The 21676-nt window shown below is 40.8% G+C and overlaps 1 protein-coding gene across 15 annotated transcripts; it reads right to left on the bottom strand.

Annotated features, from left to right (window-relative positions):
• Nucleotides 1–42: 42 nt before the first annotated feature.
• On the bottom strand, nt 43–21476 carry c2cd5 (C2 calcium dependent domain containing 5). Of its 15 annotated transcripts, none has more exons than XM_077595368.1 (32): nt 21125–21476; nt 20447–20555; nt 19899–19985; nt 19568–19739; nt 19396–19491; nt 19100–19255; nt 18785–19031; nt 17437–17552; nt 13675–13763; nt 13024–13059; nt 11753–11861; nt 10424–10477; nt 7637–7751; nt 7434–7532; nt 7001–7112; nt 6830–6909; nt 6565–6751; nt 5907–6071; nt 5639–5683; nt 4877–5017; nt 4639–4702; nt 4503–4564; nt 4239–4337; nt 4069–4158; nt 3894–3972; nt 3673–3765; nt 3532–3600; nt 3330–3362; nt 3001–3072; nt 1709–1905; nt 1496–1642; nt 43–1068 (listed from the first exon to the last, which is right to left on the bottom strand). In XM_077595368.1, exons 2-32 carry the CDS (start codon nt 20534–20536, stop codon nt 943–945), a joined length of 3327 nt encoding a protein of 1108 aa, XP_077451494.1. In that variant the 5' UTR covers nt 20537–20555; nt 21125–21476; the 3' UTR covers nt 43–942. The 15 variants fall into 15 exon arrangements, with proteins under 15 accessions (XP_077451494.1, XP_077451491.1, XP_077451498.1 ...); XM_077595365.1 differs by lacking the exon at nt 17437–17552 and adding an exon at nt 15833–15990; XM_077595372.1 differs by lacking the exons at nt 3001–3072; nt 17437–17552 and adding an exon at nt 15833–15990.
• Nucleotides 21477–21676: the final 200 nt, after the last annotated feature.

The following is a 21676-nucleotide window of genomic DNA, read 5'->3' as shown; positions in this document are numbered from 1 at the left end:
TTTTTCCCCAGTATTATTATTATGGAAGACAGCAAAGGCAGGTTTCGGTTGTACTGACTTTATTGTGCAATTCTTAACCAGGCAAGCAAGCAAGTTCATGGTGTAAAAAAATTGGTTTGCATGCTTCTAGAATATATAAGTTTGGACACAAACCCAAGAAATAGATCACCATTTGCTTGTCACAGAGAAATTATTTATAGTACCACCAATTTCAGACAAGCAATTATTGCACTGACAAGGGAAACAAATAAATGATCACAAAGCATATTTACAGCCCATATTTAAAAAAATATATAGATATAAACAACCCAAATTATTTCCAGTCTCAGGCATCATGAATCAATAACAAATAAAGGAAAATCTGTAGCAGGATTAGACCTCTGACTAAACAGCGACATAAGATGAGTAAAGAATATACCTTAAAGAAGCCTTTATCTTTCTTCATTTGTGGTGAAGCCATAATTGTCAAGAATATAGACACCAGCAACCAGGAGGGGACGGGCTGTGATCTGATTCTTTTGACAGTCGGGACATAGTAGGTAAAATATTTCTAGTACAGCAATAATGAAGACAATAAAAATGGACTTGGCAAATTTGTTTACGCCGGCGACTGCCACTTTGCAATATCCCATTTGAAATGTTGGCAACCAAAACACTGAAGTAGAATATTGTAGTCATTCGGGCCAGTGGAGGGAAGCACGATACACGGACACCAAATAGGTCAACATCAGGCGCTTCTTTGGCTATTGCTTCAAGCAATTGTTATGGAAGAAGTCACATGATAAAAATGAATATCAGCAATTTTTTCAACATTTCCATATTGTGCGCATGCGTTGCTTATTATGACCTACGCCCGAACTTTGGGATATTTGACAACGTTAAGGCAGGCGACGTTTGCTCCCATTTGGACGGCTAGACTGTGTTTTTGAGTGGGGGCCGGTGTCATGTGGCCCCTTCCATTCCACCTGTGCCCGCTTGCACGAGGTTTGCAGCAGAGGTCGCGGGCTCCTGATCGGATTCCCTCACGCAGATAACGGCATCGCCACTTACGTTGATGAGGCACTGAGCCTGTGCACAAACACAAAAGGGATTAAACATCTGAAAAGGGGCTGAATCTAGAGCAGTACTTTGATTAAGGTAAAATGCAACAGATGATTACTTTAATAATCGATTTCTCTTTGACATTTAATTTGAATTGAGTCAACATTTTTTCCAAAAGCAGTAACTGGTTTCAACCAAATACGCTGGAAATGGTTAAAAATCTTGATGTTTTTTTTCAAAGCCAATGATGAATTTTGATTATCCACAAAAATGATACAGAAATCGAAGAATTTACAAAGAAATTCCAACAGTTACCAACATTCTCATTTTGTCCGTGCGCAAGACTATTTGTCCTGCTCAACAAATGAGGACACTAAGCCAAAGCTCCAATGCATTTGTACATTATCAAATCAAATGAAACAGTCAGATTTCCATCACGTCTTTCAGTGTGTACCTGGTTCTTATTGGGATTTTCCATTAACACACACTCCTTCATACTGTAGGACACGACAGCATTCCCCCCAAGTGCTGCGACGTGGGCACGGACCATGGCAAAGACCTCAGCTATGAACGAATGAAGAAAGCCACTGACGCCGCCTTCCTGAAAACGACAAAAAGACATACTTTATAGTCGCCACAGAATGTCTTTGCGTTATTTAGGCCTTACCTCTCGTAAAGAAGTGGTCTCTCGTATGAAAAACATGTTGATGATGCCCAAGTATTTTACCACACGGGTGCCAGGCAGGAAGGAAAGAGGAGTCATCTTCACTACAGTGACCGAACTTCCTCCGAATGAGCAGCGGTTTGAGCGTTGTGAGCGGAAGCGGCTTTCAGTCAAGGGGCTGGAGCGGTCCAAAGAGGAGACTGGGTGTATACACAAAATTCTTATTTGCAAGTGAGTGTTGCTAATGGCTTTTTTTTTTATTACAAAAAGTAGCTTAATGCATTATGAAAACATTCCACTCGTGCATAAAACAATAATAAAATTGACTGGCAATTATTTATATCTTATTTACATTCATGGAAAATGCGATGTAACAAAAAAATAACTGTGCTTATAGATGTGGTGGTAAAAGACATGCAGTCATGTGGGTGGCCAGACAATCACTTGTCATGCTTGACAGGCGGACAAGACGCTTTAAACAGTGTCTGCAGACAGACACACAGACCTGGGAACAGCTGTGGTGTATGTTCACATTTACATGTGACGGGGAGAAGACAATGTATCCGCTGTTAGTCTTTTGGAGTGGGGCGATGGGGAAGAGACAGAGACAGCTACAGTATGAGCTGAGGTGGGCGCAATAATAATGCAAAAGCTAGAGTGAAAGAAAATTTAGCTGAGCTGGATTGTATCAGTCAAGTTTGACAAAACTGCTTAAAAAGCCACTGTGGATCAATGACCATTATACCAAGAGTCCATCGTGGCTTTAGGAATACATGCACATTGTAATGAAATCCAATGACTATTATTGATGTTGTTGTAAATTGGCCTTACCACATGTGATCAAATCCCTTCACATCAACTGTTAACTGAAAACTGAAAGTTACTTATGTTATTGTTATGCTTGCACATTAAAAAAGCATCTTTGCTAGATGCTACAATTTACAGAACAAGTCGGCGGTGCCTGTCCAAATTCCTGGGTTGTGATTTTTATCTTATTCAAGAGTATACAAGTCTATCCAACATTGCGGCAAGCAACTCTAGGGGAACAAACGTAGAAAAATCACAACTACGGTCCAATTGACATTATTATTATAGGGCAAACTGCTGAGTGGACGAATCCCTTTGACCGGTAGGACCTCGAAAACCTTTCCACTCGCCTATAAAAAGCAGTATTTTGATCCCCACTGTGGCGCTCCACAGTGGCATTCACGTACGGATGTATGACGTGGGTGCTTGTGAGTGTTCTGTATCTTTGCATTTGGCCAGCAGAATGTGCTCAAGACTGTGTCCCCTACTTGTCTTAACTGATCCTCGTCTTATGGTGTGAGCTTTCAGCCTAAGCAGCTCTAGCCAGGTGCTGCATCTGTCTGCAAAGGAACCGTAATCAACGGAGGCAGCTGGAGAGAACACACACACATACACAAAACCCACAACCACACAAAAGACAACAAGGAAAAAATAACAGAAACAAACAAAAGAACAGAAAAAGAACACAAGTGGATGACGTCTCGTGCGGTGTAGGATATTTCTGCCCGAGACATAAGGATGGTAAGTCAAAAAGTGGGGCTGTGTTGTAGTTTTGGTAGAAGATTGGGTGGGAGCTGGAAGTGCATTGTGGGCTTACCTCTGGAAGAAACAGTGGTACTTGCTGGGACACCTGTGGAGAAACAAAAACAAAAAAAATGCAATTCTTTATCTGTGCAGTGTAAATACAGTCCGAACGCTCAACCTAAAACAGCTCTGTGTCAGACAAAATGGCACCACTATCCGCTAGTTTCAAGAGTGACAAGACCACACTCTGCGACTTGACACCACTGAAGATTTACCTTCCGGGTGCACAATAACCAGCTGATTTTGGCAGAGTTTTGCAGCCGGAGTGCATAAAGAGAGTGTACCTTAATGGACGAGATGGGTTATTGAAAGAAGGGGTGTGTGAAAGTAATCTTGGGAAAACAGCTCGAAAGTACCTGAGGTTTTGGATAGCGGCTGAGTGTTGGTGGATAGCGAGTCGGCACAGAGCTCCAAGGGGAACTGCAGCTGTTCTTCAGTCTCATTGCACCCTACAAAAGAAACACACCAATAAACGCCCCCGAAATATTACAAATTTCCCATGCAAAAAGGTTGATTCTTGCATCCACTTGACCATTTGGATACCGATGGAGTGTACATAACGCAATCTTGAACTTACCTTTGGGGACATGCTTGTCGACTGGCTTTTCCTGGGCTTGGTCTTTGTCAAAGGTCATGGCAACCGCTGTCACAGCAACCTGTCAATCAGACATTGAATAAGCAGATCTTATTGTAAAAGGAGAAGTGAAAACAATGGCTCTGCAGGCAGGCAAATTCCTGTGATGACTGCTCACCTGTATGAGTTCTTCTTCTGGTACGGCTACGGTGAAGTTGAGATGACAAATACAGCAGGGGATCATAGAGCGCAACTTAAAGTATAAACTCTGAAAGAAAGACGACAAATGACCATTAAAAAAATCATTTATAATGCGAACAAAGCTTTCAAGATATTTGTCATATATACCTTCAGCAGGTTCTCACACAGGTCGGTGAAGATCTTGTTCAAGCCTTGATTGGTGAGATTGGCATTACTCAATCTTAACACTCTTACAGATGAAAACATCTGAAAAAAATAGGCAAAATGTATTTTTTATTTAAAGTGTCTTAAATGTTGACTTTCATGTGTTGTAGTAGTAAATGACGTAGGTTCATTTTCCTAACTTAGCACAACTTAACCAACGGAAAGACTAATTGAAGCTCATGAAGCACACATGGTGTGAAGAGAGACCTGTATTCCCGATGTCCAGTTGTAAATTCCAGGCATGATCTCAGTGTTGCAGCTGTGGAACCCTAAAAAAACATAAGGATATGGGGATTAACGATCAAAAAAGTATGTTTTTATGACAATTATGTGGTTTACATACCCGTTGGAGGTGAGCCATCTGTAAGTAGGGAATGAATATCTTCCACTGCATCAGTGTCGTCAATCTATAGCAAAGGTGGGCAAATTGAAGTGAATAAGGAGCGAATTATTTTTTTAAACACAAAGCGAATGGGCCACATAATTTAGAGGTTTCAAAAATGTATTTTGCTCAACCTTGACCTACAGCTAAAACTTAAACCTAACATCAACGGTTTCACTATTACAATAATGCAACACACCTCCAGAACAAAAGCATCCTTTTTGCCATGAGAGAGGTCCAATTCTGATAGCTCATCTGAACTTTCTGAGTGGGACCGGAACAGCCTGCTTCTTTGTCTGGGCTCTGGGATGGGAGATCCCACTATTTCTTCTGTGAGATCCTAAAAAATGAGCACAAAAAAGGACTGAGATTGTGCAGGTTCATTAAATATTTGAAAAAGACTGCATGACCCCATCTGTAAAGGGACTGTTAATCCATTGGCTGCCATTGACGGCAAAAGACATCCAATCCATTGAATTGGTAGAGGCTGGCAGCGAATGATCGCCCCTGCCCTTTCAGTTCACATGGATTAAACATCTATTATATCAGCGTCAATGGCAGTTAATGCCTTAATAACAGGTCACATGCTCGCTTGCGTACCACTGTCAGTCACACACAGCACTGCTGGTGTTAATTTGAAAACAGAATTGGGGGAATAGTGTCATACACACACATTAATTTGAAAATAGAACTGGGGAAAGAGTGTCATGTATACACATTCATACGCAGGGTGAATGGGCATAGGAGATGGTCAAAAGTTCAAAAAACAAAAACAAAACAATGAGTCCCAATGGCTCCCGCCCCCTGCCTCAAGAGGAAACATGTTAGATATTGGCCTGCTCCCAAACACTCCTTCCCCTATTGAAGGGGCTGTCACGCAGAAGTAAAGTGTTGGTAGAGGTTGTGATTAACAAGAGTGAAGCATTTGTCATGCGTTGCCATGTCACACAACAATCAGTACCATGTTTATGTCGCCGAGCACCTCGGGGTCCAGGGTAAATAATTTCTTAGATGACCAGAGAGAGATAAAAGGGAATAAGATTATCGACAACTGATCATGGAGATAGGAAGTTTCTTTAACCCTGCCCTTCAACAATGTTTGCGCCAAAGACAATTATTTCAGACCTATTTTGCTGTCGCCCAAAATCCTAATTTATGAAGAGGTAGCCAGTTAAATTGTTTATGATCTAATAGGCATTTTTTTCCAGGCTGATGTTGGTTTTTCTCACCGGTGGGATGATTTGATAGAGCTCTTTGTTCTTGGCGATTGTGTCGTTAATTCTCTTTTGTATGGTCAACATGTGTTGCTCGTTGCTCAGGTCAATCGGCGTCTTCCCTGCGATCTGTATGCCTCCGGGTGCTGGGAGGGCGGAGAGATATACTCCTGTGGCAGACTGAAAAAAAATACTTTTATATACTACCTAGATATTTTGCGATCAATTAAAATGTCTTAACAGGTGAATTTACATTTAGCTCTAGAACATCTTATTTTATAGCACTTTTACAATCAATCCATTCATTTAAGTTGTGAGTTCCACCTTGAATATTTTTTGACTCCCACTGACCATAAAAAATGAATAAAATAAAAATAAACTTGACCCTTTCTTAACGATGCCATATCCCCATTCACAACAGGTAAACTAAGGAAACCAATAAAAAAAACGACCTACTGTACTAATGGCTTTAATTTTATTACGTAAATGAAATAATTAGCTGCTATTGAATGGTCACTGCCATCCCTCCTAGTCCAAATGGACTGGACGTCTACCGCCATTAACGGTACTGACCCATGAACATTCAATACCAACCACCCCAAGTGTAATGCATTTGTGAATGAGTTCAATTTGTCAACATGAAGGAGGTTACTGTAATAAAAAGTGCACTTACAGCCAGACCCAGCAACATGTTCTCGCCAACGCTGATCTGTATGTGGAGGCCAAACAGAGCGTTCATGCTGCGGAGCTTCAGCTTGTTCATCAGCTGTGTGTGGAGTTCATATTCCATAAAAGGAAGCAGGTTGGAGATGGCTGTGGCGTTCACCTCCCCTTGCGCTCGCTTCTTCAACCGGCATAGTCTGTTAGGTGAAAAATAAAAGCATTAACCTGTATTCATTCACGCGATGTCCGTATGCCCGTCCTTTGTGGTATCACACCTAGCCTGAATGAGACAGCCTTTCCCCGTAATAGCTGCTTCTGGTGGCAGGTCTATTGTTGTAAATAGAACATCAGGAACCTACCAAAAAGTATAAAAATTAAAGCCACGTGCAGCGATAAAAAGGTTGGCACACACGGTTTTGCACTGTAAACAATGGAGATGCAATTGCCTTTTGTCGTCTGCAGATGTAGCAATAGGTGAGCTGGGCTGGAAAGGGCATGTTGAACTCATCGTATGGTATGTGGCAGAAGCTGCAACTCGAGGGAGACAGCTCATCAAACCTGGCAAAAGAGACAGTTTGCTGTCAGACTACATTAAATTTATGTGCAGTGCCCAATTTATATTAGGTATATACCTATACAATCTGAGGCTTTAAATCTCATTATACTTGTATAATGAAAATAAGAGCATTCAATTAAATTCAATAATAAAAACCAAATTAAAATGTAACCCTGACATTACAAAGAAATTTGACTTTTTTTTAATGTAATTGGGATTTATATAAAAACAAATCACAACCTTTCCGGTTATTTTACGGTGCTTGGTGTTCCATCAACACTTTCTTATTAGCCCTCATTAGAGTATTCAGAGTAAGACATCACCTGTGCTCCGTGCTTGAAGCATCTAAACAACCTTCGCGCATGTAGCGAGGATTTAAGATGGCTGCCGTACCAGAGGCAGACAGAATGCACACCTCCTCGCTGAATATGGTAGAGTGTGGGAATTGGGAGAAAAATAAATAATTTAAAATAAAATCGATACAAAAAAATAGATATTCTATTAGGGAAAAATATTCAGTCCATACCAAATACTGGTGCTCTCACTGTATCCCACCACGGCATGGCAACCAAGAGCTTTGGCATGAGACTTTATTTCCTGTCGAATCTCTTCCCACCAGGCATCGCGGGTCTCTGGCTCATCTGAAAAAGCGCATGATATGTCACTCAACAAAGCATTACTACACAGTGGATGAACTGGTCATTAATCAATTGAACTTTATTGTGTGTGAGACACACTAATCCTGCCTGTCAGATAGCAAACATGCCGACATGATATTTGACACACATCTCTCTGGTGTGGTCTCAATTTTTACTTGGAGCACCAGAAAATAAACAGGCAACTTGTATTTTCTGGTCACTTGTGGGGGACCACTGTGTTTTCAAAGCAGGAGGAAATGAATGTCGATCATTTTTTGTAAAACAAAGTGACAATGGCAAAGATGAAGACAAGTTCAATGGAAATGATTATCTAAATACTAATACTTGTATACTTACATGTAGAGGGGGGCCTCAGTTAATGAAATTTGCAGGTTCGGAATAGGAAAGGGTAGAATAAGTGCTTGGGTGACGCAAGAAGGCAGGCTGAGCACATACTTTTTATTCTACTTTTTGCTATTAATTTAGTGTCTAGAAGAATTTTAACGGCACAAGTGTGCCCCAGCAAAGTTAAGCCTGATGTCTGTGGGTACATTCCCTCTATTGGCTAACTCGTAACCATAAGGCAACACAGGAAAAATGAGTCTGTAATGAATTAATCGGCCCCAATACAAAAAAAAAAATCATAATCGGGCTCTGAGGATTGATAGTCCGAGTTACATGGCTACCAAGTTTTAAGACAGTTGGCCTAAAGAATGACAAATGAGTAAAATTAATGTCCACTACACCAAAAAACAACAACTGTAAAAACAAATAAGTACTGTAAAATACTGTCTATTTGAATGGGATACCACAAGAGGGCGCATAGCCCCCAAAAAGTTGTATTTTCCTTTTTGCTCAATTTATAATATTCCCATCTTTGTACAACAAGGAAGAGTTCAATTTAGCCTGGGTTGTTCGTGAGCATGTGTACATGCAGAATTCTGGTGCATTTAACTCAAATTATCTGCAAACCATTTATTTTTTGTATAAATTTCTAAAAGTTAATATTTTAATATTGGCACTTTATGGTTCATCTTACACGTGAAATTTTGAGGGTTCAGTGCGCAAGATGTTACATACAGTTACCACAGTAATTTAGATTTAAACTTTTATAATATAGGATATATAGTATTTCACACAAATATAGCAGATATGAATAGTATATGGCAGTGATTGATTAGGGTATATTCTGACTCAAGATTTATTTCTTAAACTGAGGAACCCATGAAGCGTGTGTAACAATATGTTGTACTATATTGGCTCCTTCCATTTAATGAACCACTTTGAGAACAAAGGAAATTCTATGAATGCTTATTTAAATACTACAACAATAACTACAATTAAGCCTTCATCATGAATGGGGGATGTTGCAATGACATAGAGGCTTGGTTATAATAGCACGCATTCTTTCGTCATTCCAAAGATCTTAACCTGACAATGTTTGAAATAGTTGCAAATCCTGTTTCAAACACAAAAAGAGGGGCTACAATCGAGTACTGTATTGAGTCACATCATGTGGGTCCACATGCCGGTTGTCATACAATGTGGGAATATTGGAATGATTCCATGAGGGAGCGGGGGGGGGGGTGAAATTAAGTATGAAATGGAGTACAAAATGTCAGGCACCAAGCCCACAAGCAGCTTCCTGCGAACCAGAAGCATACTGTCACACAGGCACCAACGTGCACACTCATGCCCATGTGCACGTTTATGGGCATAGTAGGGCCATATTCATCCACCAGAGTCCATCGTAATCATCGTGAATGCCCAGAAAAGCACACATCTATAAATTCCATCCCAATCACTCCTTGTTTTTCCAATTTTCCTAAACTGACGACCAATGTTCCCTCTAATTTTTTGTTTGTCTGGGCACATAGACAACCTCCCTGAGCACACTGAGTACCGGGGTGAGCAACATCATCATTGCTCGCTATGGGCACACACCAGTATCACACCTGCCATAAGCAGTGTCTACTACACATAAATGATTTAGTAATAATAAAACGTAATGATTAATATCTATGAATGGGCGGCCCAGCGGGTGAGTGGTTCGCACGTCGGCCTCACAGCTTAAAAAAAAAGGGATATTATCTTGTGCGCTCCATATGATTTGCTGTGCGCAGAGAAGAAGTAGTGCGCAATTGCGCACGCGCGCAGCTTAGAGGGAACATTGCTGACGACCTTTCTTCCACCTGCTCCTTCCTCGTCTCCGTATGAATACAGCCCAGTGAGTAAGGAGTGCACATGCCTGTTCAGTGTTTGTTTACTTGTCAAGCGCCTAAACCTGAAAGGAGCGGGGCGGGGGTGGGGGGGGGGGGGGGGGGGGGGCGGTTAGAATGCAGCTTGAGTAAGCAATACAACAAAGTCGGGACAACGTTGAGGGAGCGCTGGAGCGGGATGATCTTGGTCAAAAGTTTAGATGGGGGTGCGGAAGGATTTACCAGACCAGGGCTGGGTGGGGGTGAGAGCACTGCGCATGCTTGACTCAGCTCCACACACACACACACATTCACACAGATTGAGAGAAAATGACAGCTCACTGATATTTACGCAAAATAAATAACCCAAATGTGTAGGACACCAATTAGATTTCAATCAACAACAAAACCAGCCTCTAAATCAATGAGCTGTCAAAACTCTCGTGAGAGAGAGAGCATTAAAAGGGGGGGAAATACCTGCCGTGACACTACTCCAGTCTAGCAGTTTGTATGAGCGCGTGTTACCCAAGGCTGAGCCAGAACACACCATTAGTACAGGAAAGAGAGGAAGAGAGAAACAGAGAAGAGACAGTCCAACAACACAACAGCAACCATTTACACAAATAGATATGTAAGAAAATAGAGCTACATCACACTCTCTGTGCATTCAGTGCAGACAAAACACAAAAGAATGACAAGCCAAAGGGGAAATTAGAGATGTGGGAAAACGATATACTACCCTCCAGGTACAAACGGAACACAGTTTCAAAATAAGGAGATCTATGAATGACAACTATCAAAGGTTGTCTGCATTGTGTTCTTCTGAAGAAACCGACAAAAAAAATTATCCAACGTCCAAAGAGTTAAAAGGACATAAAACTGCCTTCCACACTGCATCACTGGACAGGTTAACCAAAAATTATTTTATGACAACTACTTGCAAAGGCCAACGAAAAATTAGTCAAATGATGAATTTGAGTTTGGGGTTTGGAAACAAGGGAATCGAATTTAAATAGTCAGAACTTGCAAAGGTTAATTCACACGAAAACAAAATGCAAATTGCAAAAACTGTACCAAGTATTTGTCCTAAATCACCTCCATAACCCCAAAAAAGCATTAAAGACTTAAGAAAAATTAAATTTATGCTGTTGGATTTACAGTGTTGACCTAAGAGTAGATTAATTGGAAAACACATTTTGATATATCAGGGAAACACTCCTATTTTAGTCATACTTATCTTCGGAAAGAGAAAAGTTATTGAAATGGCGCTCATATTAGATATGATCAGACAGTGCAGATATACTAGATAAAGTACCAAATCACAATGAGGACAATCTGGAAGCTCGGCTGAAGCCAAAAACACCACAAAGAAGCAGCAGTAACAGCAGCACGCAAAATACTGGAGCCATGCGCCGCTATACGTTATAATGCCTGACCTCCATGGATCATGACGCATATAATATCACAGCCGGCAAGGAAACACACAGCTATCTCATTGCACATAAACAGCCATTTAAACAGTCAACAAGGTGACCGTTGCTTTATTATTTGAACCTGTGCAGTGATGTTAGCTGTCTATTTTGATACTGACAGTAGCCCTCTATCTGTAGCCAAGGGCAACTTTCACTATGTCATTCATAACTATCATCCTGTGACTTTTGAATCAGCAAAGAAGTGGAAAGATACACATGGGGGAAAAAAACCGTTTAACAGTGACAAGATTAGACATTGACTAAATGACGGTCATTTTTTTTATTTATTGTTTATTTTTTTGCAACAAAGGAAGAAAAATGTTCATTATCTTACCGGGGTTGTGTATACGATCCAGCAATTTGACCGAGCGAGCGCTAACGACTCCACCAACGTGGATCAGAAAGGCCGGTGGGAAAGATGTCAATGTGAAGAATGGGAACTCCTGGAAATAACAAAAAAAAACAGTGGTGTAAATAACAACCAGTATTACTTTATGCATTTAATCTATTTGTGTATTTAATGAGATACAATACAGAAACTGTATCAAAGTTTAAAATGATGCTCATTAGTGTGGCAGTCTGAAATGGACCGTTCGGATTTGATGCCTTATTTCAAATTTTTGACTGTCTAGTAGTCCCATGTAGGTTAAGTAACACATTGATTTCAAATTTTAAATATCTGGAATGATTGCGTTTCCATTGACTGAACAAATGAAGCAATGAAAAAATAAAACTACAAAATTACTGTTTGCATCCAGATAGTATTTTTTTTTTGATACAGCTCATGTAAATGGATTTTGGCAAGTTGCGTGTGTGTGTGTGTGTGGCGGGAAGGGGCTGTTCGAAATAAGCTTTAATTTTTCGATGGAAATGTTTCATTTGCCATCAAAAGGATGCTTCCCCTTCAATTTAACAGATTCTAAATGTGTCAACTCTGAAAACGTGGATGAGTGAGTTTAGGTTAGGAACGTGCCAACATGCAACAAGTGTGGTTTGAACTCACATGCAAAATCGATACTGCCGCCAAACGCTACCCACGTTTCAACTAGACCCGGAAGACTGTACAACCACCAAAGTACAGCTAACATTTTATCTTGTCTGATGTCAGATAAACAAGACCACGCGTTTTGAAATAGCGGAGCTGAATCCATTTAGCCAAATGGTATTTACTTTACGTTGCAGTGATAATTACAATTTGTCACACAGACAAATGATTAAAGTGCACATGATCAGCAAATATTATTAAGAGAACAATATTTTAGCATCCTGTAATCCTGATGGAAAATGGGACAGTAAACATGACTCACTGGTCTTCAGTTTTTAAAATAGGGAAAAATGAAATGATGAAAGTGAGCGTGCTCATTCCTTTCAGGAGGGGAAAAGTCCAGAAGGCACGGGAAAAGTTGGACAGTGGGAAGGACGGGAGTCAAAAACACACAGTCACACACCCGTTCAAACTTTAAGGCCACGCAATTTCTTTCTGACCGTCCACCCCAGTGGCAAAGGAGAGTGATTGGCAGGCAAGGAATCTGTCACTTTGGCCATCAGGTGGTCAGAGTGTTACAGAGGTAAATGGATAGAAAGAGTGACAAAGATGCGACATACCCTGGCGTTTAAATACAACCTAGAGCAGGATGCTCCCTGAGTAGCACAGTTGGTCGAGAGGACAGAGAAGGAAAGAATGTTTGTTCTTGCAAACACCCATGCCCCATTTAAAAAAAAAAGAAAAAGGAAACCAGACCTTAACCTGTGTATTCTTAATACTATTTTTTGACCTTTTATAACCCGAGCAGTACCCCAGTGCTTTATAACCGTAAATACGTATTTTATTTGTAATTTTGTTTCTTCAAAATCTATGAAAAATCAATGAAATTGGGACATTGAGTTAAATCTAAATAAAAAAGGAATACTGGGATTTGCAAATCGTGTTCATCCTATATTTCATTGAAAACATGAATATATGATATCTCAAGTTCAATAAGATATTTTTAGCAAATAATCTTTCATTTTGAATTTTACGACAGCAGCTTTCTTTCAAAAATTACCATTCTCCGTGGTCATTCAGAAAAACAATGTTTAAAAAAATAGCTTAGTTTAGTTGCATTAGGAGTTCAGTAGAAGCATTTAAAACCACTGCGCAAACATTTCATTTGAAAAACAAAACTGTCTGGAGTCATAAAGTCAAATGAATCACCTAGCCAAATATCAATCCACAAATGTTCGCTGCATTTGAAAAATTGTGACTCATCGCATTACCCTCTGTTCCAGAGCCGTCTGCGTCTGCTGTCTAAGCAGAGTCTTTAAGGGCCCCGCCTCTTTGCCGGCACTGCCCCCGCTGCCCATTCCTGATCACAGAAAAGAGAGTCTCAAATCAGTGGAGAAACAATTCCAAGCTGATGTTATTAACAACGCCGTACAGTAAATGTTCGGGTAATTTAAATTCAAAGCAACTATTAAACACATGACTGAGGATACCAGCTCCGTGTCTGCCCATGTGCAAGATTTTACTAAATAGCATTGAAGGGGAAGTGTGGGAGAAAATCACCATGCTGCATACTGGAAAACTAGTTTTTTTTTTCAATAAGCAAGTGAGATGTTAGATCAGTGTTTCCCATCCTTTAGTAAGCCAAGGTACATTCTTTCGCTTCGTTAGTCATTTTTCCGTTCACCGGGTTGCTAGATTACGTTTAATTATTTTTTGGGGGTCCTAAATTGGAATCTTTGGTTCAGTTAAACAAAATTGGATTATTTCCTGTGGCACACTAATGCAGGTGCAAATCATCCTGTGAGACAAGACTGGCTAAGTTAATGGTGAGTGGACAGTTGACTCTTGCTTGCACTGTGCTGTTATTGTGATTCTGTGACAAAAATGACACACGGCAGCCAAGCTGTACCAGAAGCCACCAGCAGAAAATCCTCCGTGAAGGAAACACTCTTTCTCAGCAAGGCAGAGTCAGAGTGGGTGGAGGAGGGAGGGGGCAGGGTGGTGTTTCTCGGGGAGGACGCTGAAGCAACTCCGCTTGCTGAGCTAGAGAAAGACGTGGAGAGGACAGGGGAGCTGGGGCAGAGGAAAATGCCTGGCCTGCGTCTCATGGGAAGGGGCTCCTCTAACAAGTTGGAAGTCAGGAGCAATGAGAAGGAAAGACGTTTAGGAGGTAAGGACGTGGATATTTTAGGGGTGTACAATGTCACTTTTCCACTGCTCACTTCATTTTGGCTCAGCCGGACTTGGTAATTAAGTCCAAATCACAAAAAAATTACAGCAAATTACAATCCTTTAAACTCTGAACCCTGAATGGTCCCCACAACATTTCAAGTAGAATTTGATATAAATTTGTATTATATTAATATAATAAACCATTTTTACCAGGGAAAATAAAATCTATTTATATGATACATTTGGCCTGATAGGGTTAAAGCAGTAATTGATTTAAGATGGAATCAACATAAGGTTTGGAAAGGTCAGTAATTAGCTAGTTTGTGCATCCCAAAAATGCATGATAACATGGCACAGTTGGGTAAGATTAGTTATCTAGTCTATTCGATGGCCTGTAGCGAAACAGCTAAGGCGATGCGTGAATTACAACGAAAGTGAAAAACTTGTTGCAACCAAGTTGTTCCAATAAAACATATATTTTACCATAGGAGTTCATGTAAGAATTTCTACTTTGTTTGGTTTATTCAACTCGTGACCGGACGTTTCGTCAAAAGACGTTTGGTCCCCGGACGTTTGGTCGACCAGACGTTTGGCAGAACGGACGTTTGGTAGAACGGACGTTTGGTAGAACGGACGTTTGGTCGCCGGGTTCGCTCGCTGTCAAATTATGACAGAGAGTTTACTGTTGATATTTTGATATTACACATTAAACTCACTCTCTCTCTCTCATGATTATAATTTTGAGAGCTGGTTTCAACAGTAACAACCCGGTGACCAAACGTCCGTTCTACCAAACGTCCGTTCGACCAAACGTCCGGGGACCAAATGTCTTTCGACGAAACGTCCGAGTACCTATTCAACTATCTCGACCTCTACTTGAAGGAACCGGTGACACCTAGCATGAAAAACCTTTAGGTGCAAGATGGTTGGTCATAGGGGAGCATCGAATTGTGTAAGGGCGCAGCGGAAAACGGGCAACAGCTAACTAGCTGTATTCTTATAACCAATAGGGTCACACTGTACCAAAGAGACACTGTGCTTCTATGAACTGAACACAACAAGAAAAACTAATACAAATACATCCTTGTGTGTAATCACCACAAGGGATGGACACAAAACAATTTAATGTGAAAAAATGATGAAAAATAAAATAAATAAATCATAATGATGGGGCGGGTCAGTGTACAGTGAACTGTGTGTTTGCATGTGAGTGGAGAGAGTATGCTGGGATATGGGAGTGCTCCCTCATGTGCTTACCCATCTTGGGCGTCAAACTGAGGTCTGTGTCTGATGATGAGGACTGGCGACTGGCTTGGGGAGGACAGAACGGGGAAGGAGAAAAGGGGGAGGTGGGGAGAGCTCTGAAAGGGGTGGGCGGGCCGGAAGACGAGGGAAGATCCTCACCAAAAACCGGCCTGGTGGGAAAATACGACACACACTCATCAGTCACAGCCCCACCCGGTTTGTGTGATTGTTAATGAGTGGACAAATGTTTCCAATGTGCTGTGTTTGTTTGTGCAAGTGGTGTGGTTGAGGTGCTACACATGGCTGGAGAACAAATAGAAACAGAACAAAAGCAAGCGGGGAAAAGCAAAAATTAGAAAAACACAAAGAAGCAGAAACACATGATAAAAAAGCACTCAAAACACAACTGAAGCACATGTCCCAGTGACTGAACCACAATGCTTAAGCTTTGGATCGATCATATTATTCATTTTGAATCATATTTTTTCATTACGTAATTTACACTTCTGCTTCATAAAATGGCATACGTCATGCGTTAATTTTGGTTAACAACCCAAAATCTAGTGGTATCCCTAGAAAAGCGTATTAAAGCACTGCTTTTGGAAATTAATGAACATAGATGGTTTCGAACTATGTAAGTAAGTCTGTTTTCTAAACGTTAACGCTTTAAAACTGTGGTGTAACCATTCTTTTGCCTGAGTTCTATGTTTCAGGAATTGGCACATTTTGATTTAGACACCTACATGGGCACTCTATTCTTTTCCTGTCTTAAAGTCACGACAAATCTTGGTTATCCGTTGAAAGGCTGTTTTTGAATAATATAACAAGTTGCACACTGTAAAGACTAATTTGCAACGACATCATTCTGAGTCTAGCCTAAAAACAATTTTAACTTCACAATTCACTACCACGGTGATCTTTGAAATTTCAATGAATCAGTCCTAGCAACCAATGCCAACTGTGCCACGACAATGTAAAATAGCCCTCAGTATGTTTCAGTGTAGTACCATAACTAAAGTAAATAAACTTGATAAAGGATTTTGGAGGGGCCAGATATGAAGCTGGTACCTGGTCCATAGAATATTTAATTCCCTGTCTTCCTCCTTCAACATAGATTATGGTTGTGACATAAAATCAAATATCCCCTTGTTATTGGATATCTTAAAAGGGTGTCCTGAGTGGTTACATAATCTGGCATTTTAAGAATAATTCTTCACAATTCACAGAACAATGAGGTTAGCAAACGTAAGTGCCAAACCAGATGAAGATATACAAGTATATGATGGTCAATATTGTGTAGTCAACGCAGAGTTGGCCCAAACTGTGATTGTGACAAGAAATAGAACAATTGCTCACAAGGAAGCTTATGCTTTAACTGGACACAACTGGTTGTTTTGAGTGTTTTATAACTCGTTGCGTCCCAAAACTCAATCACCAAAATGAAAAAAAGGAGAAGGGTTTGTGACCGCAACGCATTCAATACTTACAATTCACCTAGATTTCCACATTTCGTGATATTATCCTCGCTACACATTCTAAAACGGTTAAGATATTTATTTAAAAAATTGGTATGCTTATACTCCGCTTAGCTGACTTCCTTCCCTGCTTCTGCATACCAGAAAAGATGAGTGTGGGCACAGACACAGAGAAGTTCTGGGACAGTCTCTGCACACTGCACGCTGAATGCACTGGGCTGTTGTGAGTGGAGCGGCATCCGTGGGCTAAGGGAGACCTGGATACCGAAGTGTATGGACACACGGGGAGAGGAAAGAGAGAGAGCGAGAAAGAGAGAAAAAGTGGGATGACGAAGAGAAAAGGGGACGACCAGTCATGTTGGACACAGTAAAAATTGTGTCAGTCCTTGTGCAGCCAGAGGAGAAAGGAAAGAAAGAGAGGTACAACACAACCTACAGCACGTCATCACAAAAAACAAGTGTAAGAGAGGGTGGAAAAGGACAGGCAAGTTGGTAATACACTCTCTCATAGCAACGTGAGTCACATGCAGACAGGGATGCAAACACTACCGGGTCTAAAAAGAGGTCATTGCCCAAAGCAGGAAACTATCTCGCAGTGGTTGCAGAGCAAAAATAACTCCGATTTTCAAATGATTTTGTGTAATAGTGGTGAAGTTTGGCAATTGAATACTGGTGCTAGAATTCATCCCAAGCCACTATAATGAAATATGATAGGATGAAATTGATGACAAGAGTAGAAAATAGGCAAATACTAATGCAGTCTTATTGAATTCCCGATCCCTTTGCATGATGCAGGGGTGTCTCCATCCCTGACACATTTTACTGGGCAGCAGGAACCACAGAGGGCGAATCGTAACACGTGCAATATTTACTGTACTTACTAAGGCCTAAGTGAGGGACATTTGGCTTTTAAGGAAAATTTCAAGATAAACCTAAAATACAGATATCCATTGCAGGTATATTTATAATCTGACCATTTGTAATGTTTGGAACTCTTCAATGTTCCACTACTTTTTACAAGAGCTGTTTTGTAACAAGGCGATTAATGGCAAAATTTACAACATGTGCAGCTTTTATTCAATGCCAGTTCATCACCATCAACGAAATCCGCTAAGTGAACTTGTACGGTTGCATGATCATTTTAAATTGACCTTAAACTTTCCCAGGTAAGCCAAGCATTCCTAACTTTTAGTAAAAAGCATAAGATGTGCCACTAAACACATGCAGAGGTGTGAGCAAGCAAGCAAGCCATTTGCAAATATAGATGGGTCAGAGCAAAATTGTTGGTGTGTATATCTGTGTTATTTTGGTATACTGTACATGTCTCCAGAGGCTGTATGTGTTTCACAATGCAATATAAAGGAGACAAATACTGGGACAAACAAACTGGAAGACAGATATTTTGTCCACACACACACACTCAATCCCATGCTCGCCATTTCTCCCCCAATTTTGACACACTTCCGCATCATGCTCGGCAGGTACTCACTCCTTTCCGTCTTTAGAAGGGGAATTGCAGGCATTGGAAGTGGGGGCTGTATTCGGATGGGTGTGTGTGACGGCGGTGGCAGTGGCGGGCGCACCTCCAGCAGTGGCTTTTTCCAGAGTGCAAGCAGTACCTATGGCCCGCACCACCAGCCCCGACTCACCCTCCAGGTCAAAACACTGTAAGTAGCCCACCACTGCGTTCCCATTCATCTCTAGTACTTTGAGACCGATCTTCCTCTGCAGTTCCCCTATAAAAACAGAGACATGTGAACAATGGGGTAGGAAAGAAAAACAGGGATAACATTCCCTTTCCTACCAGACATAAGTGAGATGAGTCTCTGACGAGCTTCATTGGACGCTCGAGGGGTTCTAATGCGGTCAATCCATTGATATTCGGGGTCTTCGTTCACCACAAGCTCCTCCACAAACCCATGTACCATGACCGCCCGGTAATAGCGGGGTATGGAGGTGGCTGTCACACAAACGTAATAGAAACAAACATTACTTCTCTTTTTTGACCTCCTTTTTAAAAATGCTGACAATCTGTAACACTGTAAACAAACATAAATTCAGTGAAGTCTATAAAGTAAAGTAAAAGGAATGAAAACACACTGCAGAAAAATTTAACTCCACAGGAGGATTGTCTGAAGCGGTTTAGGTCATTGAAGAGCTCCACTTTGATCAGGACATTAATCTCCCCACGGATACCTGACAACATATGCCACAGAAAAAAGGATATGAGACGGGAACCATATGGAGTGACACTCATTGGCAATTTGAGTACCGTGGATGGTGTCGTAAATAGGAAACCACCCGGAGATGACAGAAGCAGCCTCGCTGCACAGCAGTGGGTCGATGTCAATGTAAACCTTCCCGATGGCGTCGTTTGCGCTGTATGTGTCGTGGTCCAACACGGTAATCTGCAGAGGCTCGTCCTGCAAGTCCTCATCGTCAACCTACGCAACAAAAGGAACAGTGATGAAGACATCATTTACATTTAATGACCACAGTTAGTGTGTCAGGAGAGAACATCAGCAAATTTTATACATAGGAGGAATAACTTTCAGAAAAATAGACAATGATTCAGCATCTATTGAAACAAATACTCCATTTACCTCAAATTTGAACCATTCCGAGTTCCACTGTGGATTGAGGGATTTGGGGAAGACATCTGTTTTGAATGTTATGTTTCCAAACTTGACCTGCACATTAAAGAGATGAAAATCGGACACTTTTTTAGTTAGATAGAATGCATGTTTTTATTTTTTATACAGCTATGTGGGACATTATAATCTGCCTATTCCCAAAAACATGTAGGCATGTACATGCACAAATAATGAAAAGTGGAGCAAGTGATTTAGTGCTGTCCCCAGGAGTAAAAATAACATCCACATTGTCTTTGGCAGTCGCTATTATTTCTTTACACGCTGCCACTTCCATGAGTAATAACTGCTCGCTTTTTCTGCTTCCGGTTGACATGGTAACAAAAGCTACAAAATGGGACCACTCCCTCAAAACAGGCAGTTGAGAAAAGCTAAAAAGTAGAGTGCAAGTGGTTGAGCTTTATCGTGTATAGAAATGTAACAGACAACTGAGTTTTAAAAAAGTAAGAAAAATGCACATCACATCATTTTTAATGTATAATAACCGTCAGTCAACTTACCTCTACAAAAGCATCCGTGAGCTCACTGGCTCTGTCCATGACAGGCAAGTGGCGGCCTGCCACAATTTTGGCTTTTAGTTTTCCAGGCATGGTTCAAATTTAGGTTGATCTGAAAAAAATATTACATTTGTAACTAACAAAAAAAACACAGGGTACATCCTTTTTCAGCTGTCCAGAATGTTTGAAAATTACAAATGGCACATTCACACCCAGAACTTTTTTCCTTATCAATTTTGGAATTAGTTATAGAAAGCAACAGGATTCAGAAAGTCATTCTTTTCTATGTATTTATTTTAATTGTTTTACACATTATTGGTCTAGAGGGGTTAGATCTTTCGTCATAGACCAAAGAGCCGCTGTAAATACACCTGCAATACAATTCTCCTCCTCCTGCTGACATTTGTTTAGACATCAGCACAATGGAAACATTTCACCTAGTAAATCCCAAATGTGAATACCCATACTCGTTTAAAAAACGCTTCGGATTCATTTTTAATGTAGCTGCAAGTACTAGTTTTAGTTAACGAAAGCCCCAGAATGGCCACCTAGCTAGCTGTAGCCTAGCCACGCTAAGCTACTTAACTCGTTTGACTTGAACGGGCCACGTTTTCGCAAATTGCTACAATCGGACTATATGTATTTATCAAACATCACCGGCGCAATCCATCTCGTCCTTACCCGGGTCTACGACGTCCACGATTAGCTCGTCAGGGAGCCGATACGGCGGGTTTGATTCTCCCAGACATTGCCGTTGACAGCTCGCCGTGGACGCTCCAGAGCCCCCCGTGTCCTTCTCACTGCCATAACACGAGGGAGTTGTATAAGTTCCAAGTGGAATAAGCAGGACGTTTGAGGTCAAATTGGTTGTCCACTGGATAATATGACGCCCGATTAGGCTATTTTAGAAGTGCGATGTCATTACGTCCCCGATAACCCAATTAAAACACGAAGAGGTATCGAGGGGGCTAGGAATGAGGCTTGGACACTGTCTACTTCGATGTCCCTCGTAAACCTGCGCTTCCACTTGTGCATGTGACCAATCATGGCTGACTTGTTTACAAAACACAAAACAGCACTTTTCATCTTTTTGAGAAATGAACATACAGTCAGAAAACACACTAATATTTTTTTATATTATTGAAAGCAGCATCTGATTTGTCAACAACTTCACCAATTAATTGCCTGCAATTGACAATATATGATATGATAAATGTGCAATCAATTGGAATT

Source organism: Stigmatopora argus, chromosome 3 (genome assembly GCF_051989625.1).
Source record: "Stigmatopora argus isolate UIUO_Sarg chromosome 3, RoL_Sarg_1.0, whole genome shotgun sequence".
Taxonomy (NCBI): domain Eukaryota; kingdom Metazoa; phylum Chordata; class Actinopteri; order Syngnathiformes; family Syngnathidae; genus Stigmatopora; species Stigmatopora argus.
Note: the sequence above shows the minus strand (reverse complement) of the source record. Positions and strands in the feature narration are given on the sequence as shown.

Coding starts and splice junctions, on each gene's coding strand:
- c2cd5 (XM_077595365.1), bottom strand. CDS start 20,536: ATGCCTGGAAAACTAAAAGCCAAAATTGTGGCAGGCCGCCACTTGCCT. Junction 6,910..7,000: donor ACATCTGCAGACGACAAAAG/GCAATTGCATCT, acceptor ACTTTTTGGTAG/GTTCCTGATGTTCTATTTAC. Junction 6,752..6,829: donor GGCTGTCTCATTCAGGCTAG/GTGTGATACCAC, acceptor TTCACCTAACAG/ACTATGCCGGTTGAAGAAGC.